The sequence below is a fragment of the Patiria miniata genome, unplaced genomic scaffold (assembly GCF_015706575.1).
Source record: "Patiria miniata isolate m_02_andy unplaced genomic scaffold, ASM1570657v1 HiC_scaffold_13, whole genome shotgun sequence".
NCBI lineage: Eukaryota > Metazoa > Echinodermata > Asteroidea > Valvatida > Asterinidae > Patiria > Patiria miniata.
In genome coordinates this window covers 18,666,547-18,689,189 of record NW_024037051.1, presented here as the reverse complement: position 1 = coordinate 18,689,189, position 22,643 = coordinate 18,666,547, and the positions used below count along the sequence as shown (strand labels likewise).

General features: G+C 42.7%; 1 protein-coding gene across 1 annotated transcript; it reads right to left on the bottom strand.

Moving 5' to 3' along the window:
• Positions 1–37: 37 nt before the first annotated feature.
• On the bottom strand, positions 38–17,103 carry LOC119719131. Its single transcript, XM_038188456.1, has 7 exons — positions 16,299–17,103; positions 14,638–14,783; positions 12,804–12,925; positions 4,030–4,132; positions 1,782–1,851; positions 1,016–1,078; positions 38–96 (listed from the first exon to the last, which is right to left on the bottom strand). Exons 2-7 carry the CDS (start codon positions 14,737–14,739, stop codon positions 38–40), a joined length of 519 nt encoding a protein of 172 aa, XP_038044384.1. The 5' UTR covers positions 14,740–14,783; positions 16,299–17,103.
• Positions 17,104–22,643: the final 5,540 nt, after the last annotated feature.

The window sequence follows — 22,643 nt, the reverse complement described above, 5'->3', positions numbered from 1 at the left end:
AATATCAGCTGCTAGGCTTACTGTCCCTTCCATGCACTTATAGCAACTCACCAGAATAAAAATTATCAGGTCGTTCTTGCATTCCAGGAGTTGGCTCTTCTGTAAATAATATGAGGGAAAAAGTGAAATGTTAAATTTTATTTTCAAATTAAATCTGGAAAGGAAGTGAACTCATCCCTCATAATACATATTTATCAATCTAGTTCAAAATACCGTAGCATTGCTGGAGCTTACGAAAACATTTCCGTCTTCAACACTAATTTGAATTCTAACATTCATGAGCGCAGCGGGGTGGTAAGAAGACGGAGAGGGTTCAACCCGGGAAGGAGGGGGGAACTGATGAAGCTTGCCAACGTCTGGTATGAGAGGCAGTTATCATCAATCAACCGTTTAGATAACAGAGTGACTACCGAATGAGTTCTAAAACGGCTGTGTTGATTCCAAAGTCCGGATTCAACGCATGAGTAATCATTGGCAGTCCATGTCGGTCCCGATGTCGATCAACAAAGTCCGAGCAGGACTTTGAGTGGGTGCGTGTTAGCCGCCGCGATTCCTACGCAGTGAAGAGGCTACTGCGGTCACTGGAACATGCGATGCGGAGAATGAGACCGGTGTTCTCGGGAGAAAAATACTTCTTGATCCCTTGGTGGTGCCCCTTGCCTCTGTGACCCGGTGGGGCTGATCGAATTACCAAGCGACCCATTGGTGTCTAACGCAAAGCCCCGCTGGCACTCACAAAAATCAGGTTTGTGCTTTTTCAGAATAAAATTAATAAATTTATTGTGCGTCCTTTATAGCGCCATACTGCCCACTCTCTCGCCTGCATCGCAGCCCTTCACTTGGCCGAGGGCCTGGCGGGACACTGGCTTACGGACAATACAACGAGATCGCCATAGCATACGGCATCATCACTTCGCGCCAGCAATGTGTCCCTATTACGAGTGGTCACCATCTGCCGTTCATACACGGACGTGCGACCAAAGTTAACTAAACGAAATGCCTTTCCAAATTTCACCTCTTGTATTCAGCACTGGATGGGCTGGACCACTCAAGTCGGTGCAGTTGTACCTTTCACAAACTGCAAAACAAAATAAAGCTCAGCTAAGAGGTGCATATGTTTTTTTTTCCCATGGTCTATATAATGTACCGAAGACTACCCAATATATAACATTTGAGCAGATTCGCTGATTAATTATGCAAGACAAATGCATCTTGACCTGTAAAAATGTTGACCAATCAGCAGGCGCTTTCTATGTCGGGTCTTTGGTCATTCACCCGTTGTCGCATCTATAGACATGGATTAAAAAAAAAAAACCTAGACACGGCGACAAAGGCTATGGTCACGTGCGCTGTATTATATTACGCATCAAGCGCGCGGCTGTTGTTGTATTACAAAACACTGCATTTGAATTGACCAATCACAGTTTTATTTTTGATTGGGTATGAAATGACGTCACGGTTTAGTAAAATCGACTCCAATTGGCTGAGGCGCGAGATCGCATCAATCTGCATGCTTTGCTATATCAGACGTTATACAGGAGACTCGGCTCCGTGGATAACGGGTGATACTCAGACTATTCTGTTGGCTGCAAAATGGGCAAACACGTATACAATAATAATACAATAATTGGCAACAATTGTACTTTCTGAGCTATTCATTCTAGTTACAATGACAGACACCCATTGGTTTACATACAATACGGCTGCAATAAACCAAAAGAACAATCTTTTCTAGATATTCAACTGCTGGTAGCTGAAGTCCGAAATGTTGGATGCCTCACCTTCACGTGGGATAGGCCAATCCCGGCAGCCACAAACCTTGTCTTCTTTTTTTGTCGCCTTTTCTACGACCTTTGACAAAAACAAAACAGAAATCATATATCAACGCAGTGCATGATGCATGTTTATAATCTGTGGGAACCAAGAATTGTTGTCATACCTCTGTCTTTATACTGTATTTTCATTGGCCCAGGACGATCACCTGACCGGGCGATAAATATGCATGGCACACTCCTGTTGTATATCACATTGTGATATCACATGCATGTAGACTAGTCCCCGCCCCACAGTCCAAACCATTATGCGCGGACCGAGTTTAAACCAGACTATACTTGTACTCACTGGTACCCCGCAGTACTTTCACGTTCCACAATACAATGTATAATGTATAGCAGTGAGGGAGCAGTGCATTTGCAGACGATATTTACTTTAATTTGGCGGCCAGCGACGAGCGGCATTAAGAGTATGTTTACGTTTTGACTGACTCTAGTAAAGGTGCCTAGGCCTTCAGAACTTCGGAAATGCAGAGCTGACACAGTTAGTTTTTTCGTATACGATCCTCATCAGCCTCAACATGTCAGCTGAGCCCGGAGGCACAGATTCTCTGCCCCAAAAAAGGTTTTTGAGCCGCTCCAAACAACAAATAAAAGATTTAGCTTTTGAACAAGACTCATTGAACACAAAACGTTGTACCGACTACGCAGTCCGCGTTGTACGAGAATTCTGCCAAGAAACGGGCAGGGACACTCGTTTCGACTACAAACCAGGTTTTTATTCATTGTCCCTACCACTATAAAATATGCCAGGGGATAAGATTTTTTATTATTAAACTTGTAAAACCTTTACCCCAAATTTCCCTGAACTTAAGCTTGTTTTAATGCCCCTACATCTATATATGTTGAAAGAAAATTTTTCAAAGATTCCTTCAGTTTGCCACCCTTAATTTCCCTTAGAAAAACAAGTAAAACACATCATCAAGACAGAGGTATGACAAAACAGTTGTTGACTGATGTGATGTGGGATATGACGTTTTGAACACCCTCGGGGACGCATAGCACCCTCGGCTTCGCCTCGGGCGCTATGCGTCCCTCGGGTGTTCAAAACGTCATATCCCACATCACATCAGTCAACAACTGTTAATTATGGGAGTTTTTTTGTCCAGAAATTTGGAAATGTTTTAAAGGTGGACAGTTTCAATTTTCATTTAGTTCAGTTCTGTGAATAGGGCATATTCATCAGCGAGTGAGGAAGTTAGTACAAGGGTCATTTTCTGGATACAAACATCATGACAAACACTAGAAATATTATGTTTATTAAAGAAATTTAGTAATAGCTTCGACTCCATGGGCACGTGCACATTCCTCCCCTAACTCCTGGTTCCACTAACCCGCTGACCGGCTATAGAGCCTGAAGGTTGAGCCTGGTGGCACGCTCTTGGACCCCCGAATAAGAAAAAAGGTGTAAAAGCCTAAGTTTTTAAAAATAATTTTGGGTACATTGATTTTGTACGTCATGTTTAAGCCAATATGATGCAAACAATGAAAAACGACCGGTATGTTTGCTGCCGGTGTAGCGCGAATATCCGACTCAGTGAAATTTGGACTCTGCATTGGTAGTATTGCGTATGTGTAAGTACGATAATAGGCTATATTATGAGAGAACGACCTATCACGAGCGAGGGATTAACAAATAATGGAGAAAAGGGGTCCAATTTTCATAGGAGTCGGATTTTCATGTGACAACGGCCACTAACGTCTAAAAAGTCTCCCATTCCAGAGGTTTTGATTGTGCAAGGCATTATGGAAGAAAGTGGCGCAGAAAGATCCTACCCATGGAAACGAGGTTGCCTTAGTAACTCTGTTTGAATACAAAGTGTAAAGATTACACACTCTAAAAACTGTGTTTTGCAATTAAATACAATTTTGCTATCACTTTGTATGTTTAGAAGCTAAACATTGTGTTCAATTCCTACATGTAAACATCAATGTTCAATTGTTAAACACTATCCATCCTCACTCAACACATGTTTACAAACTGATAGCAAGAAAGTGTTTAGAAAAGTGTTTAATTGCTAATCACAGTTTTTGCAGTGTAGAAATGTAATTTTTGAATTGAAACAAATGGCATTGTTACAGCGCCCTCATTTTGTTCATGAATAATGGCCTTTATATTAAAATGAGATTACTGTGGTAAGCAGAGCCACCAAATTTGGCCCTGTTTTGGTAAAAAAGAATGTAAGCACAAAATTACCTGTTCGTTATCTTTGCACACAGTAACATTACGACACTCCGTGCATCTATTCACGTAGGGCGCGAATGTGTCACTTGGGCAGCTTGGGCAAGACGTACTGCAACTGAAGAGAGAATATTGTCAAGGGCATTTTCATGAAAAAATGGTAGGAAGTGTTGAACAACTCATATTATCTTCAAGCACACTTGATTCCTCGATCCTGATTGGTCAATCCATGGCAACAAGCCGTGCTACATATAACCATACCGCACGGCCACGGTCCATACCGCACTCCGCGTATTGCTCTATTCTAAGCCGTGACGCGATTAGTGCTGCACAATTAAAAGTTGCGCGTAGGTCACACAGCATGCCTGTTCCAGCTTTACTGTGCGTCAAGTTTGCTTGAAGATAAATTCGTTATCATGCTCGCGCTCGTGGAACACGGAATTCCAAGATGACAGCCAACATCTCCATACTAGTTGGTGTTGTGTGTTCGCAGATGGCTAATAAGTCCAATTCTAGCCAGGAAGCTACGGTCCTACACTGGACACACTAGGTTGGGGGTGGGGGTGGACACGTAGGGAAGCATCTAGCTGACGAGATTTTCGTTGCTGTCATTTCAGCTCAGCCTCCCTGATGCGACGGGCTTCGAAGCTTGATGCACCTTCGTGTGATAATCTTCTCCATGCCGTTCGATCATGGTCATGTTCTTCCCAGCTACTCACATTGAAGTTGCATTGCTTCATGGTTGCTTTAAGGCAATCCTTGTATCTCTTGAATTGACCACCAGCCGATCTTTTGCCTGTTGTTAGTTCACCGCAGAAGATCTTTTTGGGGAGTCGATCATCAGGCATGCGTACTACATGACCTGACCAGCGAAGTTGAGCTCTCATGATCAAAGCACCTACACTTGGCAATTCCGCTCGCTTGAGGACTTCAGTGTCTGGGACCTTGTCTTGCCATCTGATGCGCAAGATCTTACGCATGCAGGAAAGGTGGAAGTGGTTCAGCTTTCTGATGTGGCGGCTGTAGGTTGTCCAAGTTTCACAGGCATACAGCAGGGAAGTCAGGACTGCAGCTTGATACACACGCAGCTTTGTTTTCAAGCTTATGCCTCTCCTATTCCACAGACGCTCACGAAATCTTCCGAAAGCTGAGCTGGCTTTGGATATCTGATTTGTGATTTCCTAGTTTATGTGGACCTCTCTTGACAGGGTGCTGCCCAACTATGTAAACTTGTCAACAGAATGAAGAATATGATCTCCAATGGTGATAACGGGTGGAACATATGGCTTACTTGGAGCAGGTTGAAACATCACTTCTGTCTTTTTCAGATTGATTGAAAGTCCAAAGCGTGAGAAAGCTGTTGCGAAGCAGTCCATGATGAGTTGTAAGTCTTCCTGGGTGTGGGCGACAAGAGCACAGTCATTGGCATATAGGAGTTCACGAACTAATTCATCGAATACCTTTGTTTTTGCTTGAAGTCTTCTCAGATTGAAGAGTTTACCATCAGTCCTGAATCTCATCTTCACGCCGATGTTGATGTCACGGAAAGCATCAAGGAGCATGCTAGCAAACACGACATTGAAGAACGTTGGTGCAAGGACACAGCCTTGTTTAACTCCATTTGATACTGGGAAGGGTTTTGAAGACTCCCCATCGTCCGTTACTTGCGCCATCATACCATCATGAAACTGCTTAACCATCTCGATATACTTTTCAGGGCAGCCAATTTTGGACAGGAGTTTCCAGAGTCCTTTTCTACAGACGGTGTCGAATGCCTTTGTCAAGTCAACGAAGACACAGTAGAGGTCGGTATTCTGCTCTCTTGTAGCTGCCGGGCTGCAAAGATCATGTCGCCTGTACCTCTTCCTTTTCTGAAACCACACTGGCTGTCGGGTAGAAATCTGTTGGCAATGTGTGTTGTGAAGCGATTAAGCATGATTCTGGCGAGGATCTTACCAGCAATGACCAGCAGGGAGATTCCTCTGTGGTTGTCACAAATGAAACGGTTGCCTTTCTTCTTATAAATTTCGACAATGGAGGCATCTTTGAACTCTTGGGGAAGCACTCCTTTGATCCACATCAGTTGCAATAGCTCTGTGAGGCATTGCACGAACAAAGCATCTCCTGCTTTGTATATCTCAGCAGGAATTGAGTCGGAACCAGCTGCTTTACCCATGGATAGTACATCAATGGCTTCTTCAGTCTCGGAGGTAGTGGGCTCTTCAGCTAGGGCCACATTGACAGTGCTCTGAGGCAGTTGATCTAATGCCTCAGTGCTGATGTTTGAGTCCCTGATTAACAGATTTTTGAAGTGAGAAGCCCAACGGTCCATGATATGGTTCTTTTCTGTGATTAGTGTGGTTCCATCAGAGCTCATGACAGGGGTAGAGCCACATGATTTTGGCCCATAAGTTTTCTTGAGCGTATCATAGAACTTCTTCATGTCTTTACAGTCTGAGTAGGACTGGAGCTTGTCCGCTTTTTTGCTCCACCATGAGTCGCACATAGCTCTAAGTCTGACCTGCAGTGTCTTACGGATGCTCTGGAAGGCTGCTTTCTTCGATGCGGATTTTTCATCATTGATCATGGATAGGTGTAAGCGGTGTTTCTCTTCAAGAAGTTTCTTGATCTCCTCGTCATTTTCATCAAACCAATCTTGGTGTTTCCGAACAACAGGGCCCAAAGTTTCGAAAGCTGCTGTGTGGACTGCATCTTTGAAGCATTTCCAGTCCTTTTCAATGTCGCCTGAGACCAAGTTAGCAGAGATGAATTGCTGGTACATTGCGCTGCACAGTTCACATTTTACAGCGGCGGTCTTTAATTTGGTAACGTTGAGCTTCTTTGGTGGCTTCTTGAATGAATGGACACGGCTCCGAAATGCAGTCATCGTAACTATCAAAAAGGCAAGATCGGAATATTACTCAAAGCGGATTCAGAGGCTCAAGAAAAACAATCCGTCATCCTGGTATCGTGAAATCCGCGTGCTCTCTGGCACCAATAAAGACCACTCGCCCATCACTATCCCAGGAGTAAATCATGATGACACTAAATCGATCGCTAACGCAATCAATGAACACTTCGTATCTATTGCGGGTGATTTAGAACCACTAAACCTTGCAAAACTCCCGGCCTACCTCCCCTCTTCAACACCATGTCCTGAGGTTTATCCTTGGGATGTACAGAAGGCACTGGGGAAAATCAAACGCACGACAGCTGGAGGTCCAGATGACATTTCCGCGAGGATTGTGAGAACATTCTCTTATGAACTTGCGACACCCGTAACACATATTATTAATTCATCTTTCGAACAATGCATCGTGCCCGATCAATGGAAACGAGCTATCGTTATCCCGGTACCCAAAACAAATCCCCCTACACTGGATAAACTCCGTCCAATCTCTCTCACAGACCATTTCGCGAAGGTGACTGAAGGTTTCATAGCCAAATGGATCTTTAGTGATATCCAGCCCAAACTGGACCCAAACCAATTTGGGAATCGAAAATTCCTGTCAACTACCCACTGCTTAATTAACATTTTACACCAAGTCTACGCTAATGCTGAAATTCCAAAAGCTTCGTCTACAATTGTTGTGACAGACTTTACAAAAGCATTCGACCGTATTGACCACACTATAGCAATTGCTAAGTTGTTGGACCTCGGTGTTCGTCCCTCGCTCATCCCATGGGTCGCAGACTTCCTCACATCACGTCAACAAAGAGTACGGTACAAAACCTCCGAGTCTGATTGGTCCACTCTTCACTCTGGTGTACCGCAGGGCACACGTCTAGGGCCAATCATCTTTCTGGCAATGATCAACGATATGTCCCCACCGAATGGTATAAACGCCTACAAATATGTCGACGACATGACTCTTGTCGAATGCCGAACTCAAAACCAATTGTCGCGCATGCAGTCAGCTGTCTCCTCTTTGGTACAGTGGTCGAAGGATAACAACATGAAACTAAACCCAAAGAAATGTACAACAATGGAAATAACATTCCAGCGAACCCCCCCAGCACCACCTTCGCTCATGCTGCATGATCATTAATTACAAACAGTGCAATCAATTAAACTACTTGGCATACTTATTCAGAGCAATTTGAAATGGGACGCACATATTACTGACCTCATTAAACGTGCAGGTAGAAAACTTTACATGCTCCGTCTTCTTAAAGGCCACTGTTTGCCTGTCCAGGATCTACTTATTATTTACAACAGCTACATCAGACCGCTTCTTGAATATGGAGCACCAGTATGGGATGGGGGATTAACCACTGCCCAGTCTGACCACATTGAAAGCATCCAAAAAAGAGCTCTACGGATAATCACCGGACGCGGTGGTTATAACAGTTATTCCGAGATGCTATGTGAGCTCGGGATTTCCCCCTTGAAACAAAGAAGGGAATCTCTATGTACATCATTCATCGAAAGGACATTGAAACAAAATGAACAATTTAAGGATTTTATCCCTTCTCCTCCAAAAATGAAACGTACACTAAGAAATTCGAATAAAATCCCACAACTTAAGTGTAAAACAAATAGAATGCAGAATAGTGCCATTCCTCATCTGGTACAACTGTATAACTCTAATCCCAAATGATATGAATAGATTTTTACCAGCAAGCTTTTATTGTATTTTACAAGTTTTAACGCTATTTTAATACTACCTTTCATTTAAATAAGATAATTTGACTGCCACACATTTTGCACAATTTTTAAACTTATTCCTCATCTGGCCCATTTTTATAATTCTAATCCTAAATGAAACTATATATATTTTTTTTGCCTGCAACCTTTTTGAATGTCTTTTATAAGTTTTAACGCAATTTCAATGCCCCCTTTTTAAAGTAAGATAAATTGATTGCAACACAGTCTGTAACAATAATATGTATTTCTCTATATAGACAATTTTCTTTAGTCAGATCTGTATGCACAATGTTTAAACCTTTTCTTATATTAGTATTTAATGTCATACTTTTTTTTTTTTTTTAACTCGGTAGACCTTTAACTTTTTTTAAAATGTATTTTTTTTTTAATGTAAATCACGTGCAATTCAGCTGTGGCTGCCATTCGTGATTTGTTAATAAACCATGTTGAATTGAATTGAAATTGCCCTGAGGTCTCCTGAGTGGTTTGATGTTGAAGTTGAACTTCGCACAGATGAGTCGATGGTCAGTGGAGCAGTCAGCTCCTCTCATAGCCTTGGTGATTTTCACATCTGCAATGTCCCTCTTCCTGATTATAATATAATCAATCAGGTGCCAATGTTTTGAACGGGGATGCATCCATGACGCTTTGTTTTTATTTGGAAGTCAAAACAAAGTGTTGCTGATGGTGAGGTTGTGTTCTGCACATTTTGTGAGGAGAAGGAGACCACTTGACATGTTTGAATTGCATATGTTCCAATACCGTGGTTCCCTATTATGCCCTGCCATGTATGATGGTCAGAGCCAACACGAGCATGGAAGTCGCCGAGAATTATGAGTTTGTCCTTCGTGGGAACCTGGGAGATTACTTGTTCCAGATCATCATAAAACTTGTCTTTGATATCATCCGGGTTTGTCATGGTAGGTGCATACACGCTGACTATGGTGGCATGTTGTTTCGCTGTGAGTGACAGACGCAAAGTCATTAAGCGGTCGTTGATACCCACTGGTAGATTTTCAAGATTATCTACGATGTGATTCTTCACGGCAAATCCAACACCAGCTTCATGACGTTCATTGCTGGGACGACCACCTCAGAAAAAGGTGTAACCAGCACCAAGTTCCTTGAGTTGACCTTTCTCAGCAAAACGAGTTTCACTAAGTGCTGCTATGTCAATGTTGTATTTGGCGAGCTCTCTGCCAACGAGTGTAGTTCTTCATATAGGTCTATTAGGGGCATCACGGAGTGTTCGCACATTCCATGCCGCAAAGTTAAGCGGACGTTGGTTTGCATTCCTGCAGTTGGTATGCTTGCTGTGTGAGTAAGTTGTCGACATTTCGTTTTGATGATCACTCACGGTAGAAAGATCGTCCTGGAGGATGTGTCTGTGTAGGGGGGGGGGGGGTGGAGATGTTACGGCACCTGCGCGTGACTTTGATTTAAGTGAAGAAGTTTTGAATTTTTGGGACGTTTTCGTCAGAGCCAACTCCTCATAGAGCTGGGCAAACTCAACTCAAAATGTAGTGCGTCTGTGTCCCACATACCACTCGGTCTTCGGCCTCGTGGCATGTGGGACACAGACGCACTACATTATTCCGTGTCCCACTTGCGCTCGCAAGATAACTAATATTGTTGGTCCTGGCCAAAAAATTATGATTAATATACTAATAATAACTATTATACAACACCTAAATAAATCCCCGTCATCTGATTGGTGGATCGTTGATCACATGTCATTGAATTATTCGTCCCAAGGCATGGCGCGCGTGTGGCACGCAGCGCACAGTGCAATGGAACTTCTGTTGCACGCTTAATAGAACTTCCATTGCACGTTGTCACTGCTGCTGGTGCTGGCGCTGTTTTAAATCGAGATAAATTGAATATGATGAACTTGTCGAACTTTAAACAGTTTTTAACCTGAATAAACTGGCTATTAAAAGTCAACCAATCAGATGACAAGGATTTTTTCATGTCTATATTATACAAATAATGAATGTTTGTGAGTGCAATGGTAAGAATGATTCCATGAGGTGACAGATGGAATGGAACATTTCATCTGTCACCGAATAAAATTATTCTTTCCATTGCATGAACGTGTAACATTCATTATTTGTTTTATATAACACCTACACTTGCGCGCGCTTCGCCGAATAAAACAAAAACCGAAACTATACGCAATTTTCCAAAGGTGCGTCTTAAGACCCACCGTTGGAAAGGTTTTCTTTTGCTGATTTCTTCAAAATGACAGCATGTCACAAAGAATAATTTCACAGGGAGTTTAGTCCCCTTACTAACTTTCAACTAAGTATATTTCTCAACAATAATTACGTCAGTCACTTTTTGGATAGCTGCAAATGATGGACTCTAGCTTTAAGTATGCGAGGTTGTCATCATACGAATGGCGCACTGTGCATAGCATAAACTAACATGGCTGTAGATCTGTCTGCCAGCGCACAGGTTTTGGCGCAAGGGTTGATGCTACGGGCATAATCAGGTGGGGGGATGTTGGGTACATACCTTAATGTCAATGTGTAATCGCAATTAGAGGTGCTAACGTTCTGACACGTTACACAATGTTTGTATTGTAGTAATGGCTGTCGGACTTATGAGGAATCGGACTTATGAGGCGTCGGACTTATGAGGCGTCGGACTTATGAGGCGTCGGACTTATGAGGCGTCGGACTTATGAGGCGTCGGACTTATGAGGCGTCGGACTTATGAGGCGTCGGACTTATGAGGCGTCGGACTTATGAGGCGTCGGACTTATGAGGCGTCGGACTTATGAGGCGTCGGACTTATGAGGCGTCGGACTTATGAGGCGTCGGACTTATGAGGCGTCGGACTTATGAGGCGTCGGACTTATGAGGCGTCGGACTTATGAGGCGTCGGACTTATGAGGCGTCGGACTTATGAGGCGTCGGACTTATGAGGCGTCGGACTTATGAGGCGTCGGACTTATGAGGCGTCGGACTTATGAGGCGTCGGACTTATGAGGCGTCGGACTTATGAGGCGTCGGACTTATGAGGCGTCGGACTTATGAGGCGTCGGACTTATGAGGCGTCGGACTTATGAGGCGTCGGACTTATGAGGCGTCGGACTTATGAGGCGTCGGACTTATGAGGCGTCGGACTTATGAGGCGTCGGACTTATGAGGCGTCGGACTTATGAGGCGTCGGACTTATGAGGCGTCGGACTTATGGGTCTTTATTTGGTTGGGGGCCGGGAAGCAATTTTGTCAGATTTATGAGGCGTCAAAATTATGAGCGAACCTCTATTGCTTGTGATTAGTATTCAGTTGTTGTTTGCTATAGTGTAGTGAATACACGTAATGACTATGTTTATAAGTGTTGCATAATAAACCAGTCAGGCGTGACCGGTGGCTGGGCAGCATTCTGCAGCCCTGCCGCACGGCAGTCCGTGTCCAGCAATACCAGAGTGAGCATCAATTCGTTGTCTGTTCCCTCCAGGACCAGCGGGCGCGGGCCCCGACCTATTAACTTAAGGTACGAATTACAACAATAGCATGAAAATCATGTGGAGTTTTGGCTGGTAAACTGCTTTTTTTAAGCCAGGCTTTTTTGTGCTAAGCGATTTTTTTTTGCTTAGCAGCGCCAAGAAATTGGTCCATGGTTAAAACAGTTCAAGCAGATTAATGAACTTTCAGCCTGATCAAAATATTCGCGTCAATTTCATTTTTAGTATGCGTATTCCTAAAACATTTGCCCAACTTCCAATTGAATTGACCTATCGTGGTAGAATCGCGTTAACAAAACTTGTCCAAATACTGTCCAATTACATGATATACAAATGGACACGGAACGCAAAAAATCTGAGACGAACAAAACTGACAATTCCATTGGGTTGTCTAAGGGGAGTGGCTAACTCGCAAACGGCGATAGGTCATTTGAGTTCAGCACGGCAATGGTACGGCGTTTAAAACAGTATCATGCCACTGCCATTCAGAACGACAATAGGGTGGCAGGTCTGTCGCCCTAAAGGGGCACGTTGCTGTGCTGAATTCAATTTGCCGAACCAAAATGGTTCTAATTGCCGTGCTGTCGCCGTGCTGAATTTAAAAAAGGTCAAATTAATTTAGTTTGGCCCTGTAGTAGCATGGCGTCTGGAACTCGCCAAACTTACCCATTCTTGCTATCACACTCCTGCTTGTAATATGTTCCTTTAAGACAGAAGCAATTACTTGTTGGGGATCCCAGACAGAGAGTCTCACTTCCGTCTCCATCACATTCTTGCTTTTCTGGGGGCTAAAAAATGTAAGACCTACATTTCCTTAAAGAGCATAGACAATTAAGTCCACCAATATCACCAATCCATCACAATTCACGCATCATAAGGCCAATTTCAGCATTATATAACATTCATAAATACCTAAGACAGTTTACGCATTCCTATTGGTCGAGAGCCCATCACGTGGCCGGTCTTAAACAGATGATAAAGACATGGCTAGCTGGTCTTAAACACTTTTCCAGTGTCACAATAAAATGTGGACTCCTAAAAATCCAGTGCCTCTTATCGTTTCATTGGTTGAACGTTCACAATCCTCACGTAGGCATGCGCAACACTACCAAGGAGTCAGAATTTTAAAGTTCTAAATTCAAAACGCAACGCGCCAGGTGCGATCTGCGCGACATCGCGCAGAACATGATACGCGCGCATCAATCTCCATAAAAGGGTTGTTTACATCTTACTCGCCAGCTGAACACTCCATTATTTTGCAAGAGGGATGTTTCAAAAAGCATAAAGTGAATTTGTTGAACAAAATCGGGATGTTTAGAACGAATTATATCATTTTTTCTTACCGAAAAGGTATTTATGAATGGGAATAAATATGTGCTCCGTCGGTATTTATCACTCTGTTTAAGACCACTTAGAGTCTGGTTGCTGATAATTACCCTCGCCTCCGGCTCGGGTAATTATCAGCACCCAGACTCTAAGTGGTCTTAAGTTAAACAGAGTGATAAAAACCTCCGAAGCACACATTTATTCCCTTATTAAACATGTATGCCAAAACAAAGCGTTTAAGAGGACAGTAAATAAACCTGAAAATGGTGGGAGAGGACCTCTCCAAGTGCCATAGACAAGGGAGGAGTGTGGGTGGGTGACCCACTCCCCCTCCCTTGTCTATGGCGCTATTGACATGTTAGGACTATATTTAACTCTGCCTTAATAAGCTAGGATGTAAGTTTGTTTCAAAATATGAGCTAAAAAAATTGTAAATGTCTTTCTTGGTTGGAGGGGGGGGGGGGGGGGAGGAGGAGAGGAATCTGTGTGTAAGTTTTATATTTGCTTTTTTTTTTGCAAAGATGCATTCCTGGTGCTATTTGCAAGTTATATTTCGAAAAAGATATGTTTTTTTCCGATTGTTATTCACTTTTGAATTAGCCATAGAACAAACAAAAAAAATCCACAGACGTTTAGGCAAAAAAAAAAAAGTCTCCGCTTTCTGGTATGGAGCTTGCCCCAAAAGTGGTGCGGCGACGCGGCTTTTTTTTTTTTTTACCTTTTTTTTTTTTTTTTTGGCTTCAAATGTCGGCTGATGACTGCAAATGGTGCCCGACTAAACTTAGTGCAAATATTTGGGAGTCCTGAGAGGCCACATAAAGCTTATTCTCGATCATAACCCCATCTAAAAACACGTTAAAATTGTGCAGCAGCAGGATTCCAGTCAAACCAGTGAGTTTGGCGGATGTGAGACATCATCTTGTATTGAAAAAAAAACTTTTTCATTTTGCCGACGCGCATGGCTACGGCGACGCGCGCGCATACCAGAAACCGGAGACTTTTTTTTTTGGCCTTAGCTATTGATTTTTTTCTTCAAAATTCAATTGATTAGATTTGTGCAAAATGAAAGCCATTTTTCAAAAGGTTGCAAGCCCCCCCCCCCCCAATCGGAATAAAGTATTTTTTTTCATTAAACCAAAACATACAATTGAAAATTTGTCAGGAGAAAACTCACCGTTACCATGGTACCTGTACTTCCGTCAAGACCAGTTAGTAGGATAGTGGGCACCACAACCATGAGAATTAGGGTGAAAGACATCATGCCACGACTCAACATGGCTGCAGCTGTAACGATTCAGGATGCGCTGCTGGAATATCAACCTAGATCATGCATGGAATGGTAAAAATGTTAATCAATGCACATATTCAACAAAAACATACTTTATAAATATTTTTACATTTAAGCATGTGTTGCTGAATATCCAAACAAAAGCAACCCATCACAACTGTAGTTTGGGCGGTCCAAACTATGGCGGGAAGATTGATCTGCCCAGTCTAAAAAAACATTCAGGTATTTTGTTGTTCTCTATTGGAGAAAGGCTCCTAATCCCAAGTACATGTACACCTTTTACCAAATTTACATACTTTTTTCTTACGATTCAGGGCATGAGCCTATATAGGTAGTGTCCCATAACCTGCTCTACAGGTTGAGTTTAAAAAAAAGCGGAACCCAAAACTGAAAAAAGTGTATTTCAGATTTTAAAATATATGTAGCACCAAAATAATAATGACTGGAAAGCCAATTTGATAACCTACCGGTACTTTTAGATGAAAAATTTCTGAAATTGCTCAATCCTTTCAAAGTATATCCGCTCAATTCGTAACTGCCACATGCTTGTGTTTTGTGCAGCTGTAGCTGTCAAACGCCGTATGTGAAGGTACCTTGCGTGGCAGCTCGTGACAACATGACAGAATGTACAATGTACTATCTTTTGCCATGGGTTGCAGAACCTGATTTCAGCTTCGCCGAGTTTTGAGCAACAGTGTTTATTATTTACAATCTCCATTGTTTTCTTCTTCCCTCTTCCTTTCATAGTCTGGCTCCCAGACCCAGGCATGCAACTGGGAAGTCACACAAAAAAAGAGGAAATTCAAATCTTTCCCAGCTAGACTTTGTACAGTGTTTTTCTATTTTCAATGGCACACACTGGAAGTGAAAAAAAAGAGGAAATCAGCTGATCCAAGGAAAAGTTGCATACCTGCAGACCAGACGTGATATGAGGGCCGAGAATAATTTGTCAGGTCTAGGGAACCAGACTACACCCTGCACGGACGTATGTCATGTTCGACTAGAATAGACTCGGCGGTGAGAAACTGATGAAAAGAGTCTACAAACACGTACAAGTTTAAGGTTGCTTTAGAGTTTATTTTCCTGATTAAGGTCGATCAGCATTGCATATGGAATTCCTGAACCCAGCGGCCCAATAGATAAAGACACATACTCCATAGAATACTCTGACGTAAAAATGGCTTCTCCAACAAGGTACTAAAATTTACTAAAAATATTGAAAATATTGGTCATAATTTTTTTCGCCCGGTTTTGAGCCCTTCATACCCTGGACTCCCTCCGTTACGTAGGGAGGAAAGGAGTCTACCGTACCTGGGCTAGTACTACTACTACTACTAGCAGTAGTACTAGTAGGTGCCGTACTTAATATAGCAATACTCAGCACATTTTCCGCAGTGAGCGGCGCAGTGTTCATAAATCGCGTATGCATACACCGTGACGGTGGCGCATAGATCGATCGAGTGGCAGGGTATTCTGCAACTGTGCCCAACATTTCCAAATGTGGTTCACCTATAGAGGAATCAAAGGAAACTAAGGAATCTCCTTACCGATCATGCCGATGGTTTGGGATCCTTACACTACTCCAACTGCACGGCGCGATCCCGGCCCTACTTCCGGTATGCATAGCGCCCTCTGTTGAATGTTGCATATGCATACCATCCAAAACATAAACATAAAGCATCAACACTTAAATGAAGCTTTCATTTGCCGGGCATCCGGCAAAAAGCACAGCCATATGAGTTTTTTAAGCGAGTGGCTGTTTATTGTCCCTTGGAAAGCGAATAGCGGAGTTATAATGTAGCAATGCAGCGCCCCCCGAAAGATGGTGTCCGTCTTCTGTAGAAGTTGACTCTGCAATGGTGTAATAGTCACGTATCTGTTCTTCCATCTTCCGCTTCTCCCAACTCAGATAAGTGCGAATCAAAAATACATCATGTTTGTTTGTTTTGTCTTAAGGTGGAGCTGCCCATCTTGGCGCATCGTTTAGGTCAATCTCATGACGTCATCATCCGTGCTGAAACGTTAGTTTCTTAATACTTTCGTCATAGCTAGTGCAGAGCTGAAAATTCCTGGGTTTGTCAGCCTTTGCTCATTCGTTGTGACTTCATATCCGTGAAGGTTTCTCGGCTCACAGAAGACGAACAACAAATGCATCACGAATTTTCTGTTGTCCGTTTGCACGCCAAACTCCAGAATTTTTACATCTTTGGTGCGTCAAGTGCGGATTGAGACGAGCTCCATTTACGATTGTCTGCTAACTGCCGGCCACTATGACCGCCGAAGATGATCGAGTAAAGGCAGACGTGTTCAGTCTAGTCAGTGGCCATCACGCAAACAGCCGGGCCCCGTTTGACCTCAGTTTCTTGTCCCGCGGGCGGGTCACGCACGCACGGGCACAAAAGCGTGCGCGAGATTTTACGAGATGTATTCGAGACTACAGAAAAGCACAAAAAGTACGATACGTGCACTGTTTGGCCAAGATGGCTAAATAAGTGAAAAATTTAAATCGTGTGCTTTATTTTGATACCAAATGAAATATAACTGCTTTTGTATTACGGCCTGTCAAACCATGGAGGAATATAAGAACATGTGTATTCATATTATGTGTTCTTATTCCTCCATGGTCAAACAAAATCATATTTTATATCTACAAAAGCGAGGGCCGATAGTTTTAGGTTGTACATTCGATTCTTAAAAACGGCCAAAAGATGGCCAGGCTTAACCCTAAAGGGGCCGGGTTATTTTGACCATCCCTCAGCCGGGGGGGGGGGGGCGGATTCCGCCCCCCCCCCCTAAGATCTCGGCAATCGAGTGACGAAAAATTGTGAAACTCGGCACATGCATAGAGCAACTCTTCCTAAACATACCCAAGAAATTTCATGACTATAGGCCAAAGGGTTTTGGAATTATGGCTAATTAATTATTCATATGTACGAATGGCAATTCTGCTCTGTGTACACGAAGTATATGCAAAACTATTTCAGTTTTCACGGCGCGTAGCGCCGGAAAATTTTTCGCTACGCGGCAACCCGGGGTCCGATTTTTATGTTTTTGGTATCAAAAGATGCGCAAAGCTCGAGGCTAAAAAGTCATAACAGCTCGGGTTGCGAAAAAATGATTTTTAGAAGCTATCACGGAAAATGTTGAGGGGGGGGGGCGGATTCCGCCCCCGGCCCCTTTAGGGTAAACAGAAAGAGGAAAGTAGTACGCTTCTATTTCATGTGAAACACTGAGGAGAATTCTAATGTTTGGTCCAAATCGCCGGTTGAAAGACTTTTGCGAGATTTCATAAGTTGCAATCACATGTACGCGTGTAAACGAACGTATTAAAGTAGGCCAACTTCTTGAACAGCACGTGCGAACGTGCAATGAATGACATGAATATTAAGGAGCCATCTCCAGCTTGACCAATCAGTGGGCGGGCGGCGCGTGTGGGGTCACAAGGTCATACCGTGTTTGCGTTCCTTGCTGTATGCTTTTACGATGCATGCAATGGCGACGATCTTTTTCGCGTTGTGAATAATGGAAGTTGTTGGAAACATTAGGTGTACATTGAATTCTTAAGATATGAACGACATCACTATCACGAGATATTTTGTAGATGAAGGTTCATTCTTTCCTTTGAGTATATTAACATTTGGGAGACTTTCGTCGTTTTCGAAAAAACCCGGAAATTTCATGACATAATTTTTAGTCGATTTGTCCGAGGAATAATATCGTCAAAATTCATCGAAACCATTTTTTTGAGAAAAGAAATACCTGGATAGATGTATTTAGTAGGTCTTTAACTACATGAGACAACTTAGTTTGGATCGGTTGTGGTTTGCCATAAAATTGCAAATTTTCGAAAGCCATTCTTAACGGCCATCGGTCGCTGGCCTCGCGTTGCTGTAAGTTACTGGACGGGAAAACAGAGCAGGCTGCGCTTGACACGGCAACTGACTGGTGTTTGTTTTTGTTGGTGATCAACGCCCATCACCGAGAATGGTTTGCTTCAGTGTCACCGGCAGACGCCTATGGACGTGCTGCACTAGACTTCACCCGTGTTTCTGGTTGCACACAACTATATCTGGTCCAGACCAACCCATCAGGCTGGTATCTGTCTTGATTTGGTTTTCTATAAGACGCACCGGATGTTGTCAACGACGGTAAGGCAGGCCACGGTACATCTGCGTTCTGCAATCAGTGTCCGATTGAACTTGAGACAAAGTCATAAGCCTAAGACGTAATGACGTCACACTTTGTTGACATGTACGCTTTCCTATGTAGTAGGCGGACCCCACTTTATCTGGCTTCCTGACTTCGCTCCCATTAAGCGCATATGTAAACAAAGCCATTACGTCATTACGTCTCGGGTCTATTCAGTCAGAAGTGTCTGAAATTCGGTTAGGTGCAGTTCTCAACAATCTGATCCGATGTCTCCAAATGAGCAAACTATGACAATCATTTCTAGGAGACTTTCTGTGAAAAGAAGTCTCCTACCGCTTAACGATAATAGTCGGGCAGCTTTTGGAATTGATGTGGACATTCCAAACAAAAGCGCCAAATTGTCCATACATGCTCCTCAATGCCTTAGCTTTCAATTTGTGACAGGAACCAACTTATCCAATAACAATATGGCGGCCATCTTGGATTTTAAAGATGGCTGCCATTGAAAACCTATTTTTACCCATATCTCATCTTCTGAGCCACTTAGGATTAAAGTTTTGGTGCCTAAACTAATTGTGTAGGGTCAAGGAATGCAACTGTACAATTTGGGAAAGTGTCAAATGGTTTGTTTGTCCATACATTGCGTTGCCCATCTTGGATTTTAAAGATGCCGCCATTGAAAAGCTATATCTACCAATATTTGTTCTTCTAAGCCAGGATTAAAATGTTGGCGTCCAAACAATCATGGTCAAGGAATGCAACTATACCATATATGACAGTGTCAAATGTTCAGTTTGTACACTAGTGTGGCTATCTTCGATTTTAAAGATGGCCGCCAAATAATAAATGCATTTACTGATATCTCAGCCTACGGTGTCAAAACATACATTTTCAGGGTCAGGAAATACAACTCTTTTATTCAGAAGAGACCAAGATGAGTTTACTTATACACACAAAATAGTCAAATTGACGATAACGTCTCGAACAGAATACCGTTGATATATACTGCAGTCACCGAAAATACTGTATGAAGTTACACAACATTATATGAGAATAAATGTCCTCACTCACAAAAGTTTACAGTTTAAAAGTGCTCGCCCTAATTCTCACATTTGCAACTGCAGAAATTATTGCACTCAGCACCGCATACACTTTGATTCTTGAAGCCACATTATCTAGTGCACTGCAGGCTTTGGATGTAACAGGTAACATGGTACAGACAGGAACCCATTACAGTTTTTGTTCATGTTCGAGTGCCTGATCCTAAACAGGCATGTCCCAATTGCTGAAACATCCCTTATCCCTCAGCAACCTGGATTGCGGCCAGCAAGCCGAGGATGGGTTTCAAAACGACAAATAAGTGGAGCTATTTTTGCGGATCATTCGCTCGGTCACATATAATACTGTAAACCACTGCCGCCTCCCAAAAAGATCTTGGAGTTGACCCAATACCTCGCATTTACGGATCATATCGAAGCCCTTCTGAAAGACAGCTTCGAATTGTTCAGAACAAAACAAAAACGCTATCGACGGCAAGAAAATAGCTCGCTCCGTTGCTGTATAACGCCTACACAAAACAAATCACAATTTGATTTAGACCAGGACATTGAGCGTTTTATCTACGCAGACGATCTTTGTGTTACATCCCGTTCGAAGCCATAGAAGCAATTAAAACTTAGCTCAGCACGTAGCCGTCTCTATACTATGAGCGAAATCACCCCCGTGCCAATCTCTATAAGGCCCAAATCTACTCGTTCCATCTCAGGAACGTTAACCGCGAAGCCAACCGACCCCTTCAAATGGGCCCTTGGTCTCTTGTAGTCATCCTGTCTACCTTAGGGTGACACTCCATCGTATCTTGTCATTCAAGTCATCCAAATTTAGTTCTCCGTAACATCATAAAGAAATTGAACAACCTCCGAAAGGAGAGCCAAACCACACACCCTAAGATGAACAATTTTGGCTCCGCGCCATTCTTCAGCAGAGTATGCGTGCCCCGCCTGGGAGAGATCAGCCCATCCTTAAACAACATGCAGTTTGATCACTGGATGCTTGAAACCCACCAACACAAGTAATTTGCACCTCCCCTTACTGGCATTTCCTCTTCGGATTTCCGAAAGTACTAATCCAAATTGTTTAGTTGCGTTCCATAACCCTGAAAATATATGTATAGACACCAAGATTTAGATCCTTATAGTGGCTTAAAGATGCAATACACGTATTCGGAGATTTAAGTTTAAAATGGCGGCCACGTTTCAAATACCAGATGGCCACAATACTGTATTTGGACAAACTAACCATTTGACACTATCCCAAATGGTACAGTTGCATTCCTTGACCCTGAATATGTAGGCCTATGTTTAGACACCAAAACTTTAATCCTAAGTGGCTTAGAAGATGAGATATTGGTAGATGCAGGTTTTAAATGGCCGCCATCTTTAAAATCGAAGATGGCCGCCATGATGTCATTGGATAAGTTGGTTGAATCAAAAATTGACTAGCTAAGGCATTGAGGAGCCTGTATGGAAAATTTGGCGCTTTTGTCCGGAATGTCTACATCCATTCACTAAGCTGCCTGACTAGGGCCTACAACGTTACCGTAACATTAGCGCCTATAGAATCAAGCATCATCCTTTAAATAGCATCAACCATTTACATAGGCCTTTCTACAATTCTTGCACAATGGAATCGATAGAAACAAGCTTCATTTTCACCTACATAATATCAGCACATTGGCAATTCCACGGTAACTCACGTTACATTGAGAAGGGGTCTTCCATCAACTTTGTACTGTTACTCAATAAAGTTACAGATTTAGGACGGAATTTCCCATGAAGTTAAAGATCTAGTCCATCATTTGTAGTTTGTGCATTTTGTTCGTTTGAAGCAACAAAAGTGTTCAAAATCTAATGAAGGATACTGAACAACTAACCTGATGAAGTTTCAGCTCAGCTTCAGCTGTATATTCCGAGAAACACAGCATTCTAGGATCTCAATTTCAAATCAAAAGTTGCTGAATCATGTTTTGAATTGTTTTGAATTGCAGCTTTACGCGATGTCGCGCACTGATCCGACGAATTATAGCAACCGCGGGCGCCTGTGCGTCGTGCCAATGCTTGCGCGCGCTGCGCCGAATAACAAAACGAACTACTAATTTAAATTCTCCTACGGTGCGTCTTAAGACGCACCGTTGGAAAGGCCTTCTTTCGTTGATTACTTCAAAATGACAGCTTGCCAGAAAGAATAATTTCACAGGGAGTTTAGTTCACTTACCATCTTTCAACCAAGTATGTTTTTCAACAATAATACGCCAGTTACGTTTTCGGATGGCTGCAAATGATGGACTATAGCTTTAAGCGACTAAACTACAAAAAGGCAAATAAAATTGTGTTGGTTTGGCAGTAAGTCTTTTATCGGTACCTCACGTTACACAAAATAGACATGGAAAACAATAGATACCTTGCATTTGAAAGTTTTCTCATACTGTAACTCACGGTTAGAGAAATCTGTTCAGTGCCCTTACACCATTAGGGTGCTTGCAAGTCATATGGTACCATAATAATTATTTTAAAAGAATACCAATCGTAAAATTCCTAGCGCGATATATTACAGTAACTCACGTAAATTACATTTTGTTCATCCATCTTTGATACAAGATAGAAAAAAAAAATATCTCCGAGTCACAAAAAAACTCGTTTGGCACAAAGTATGGACCTTTCTCTCGAACCGTGAAAACCGAAAAT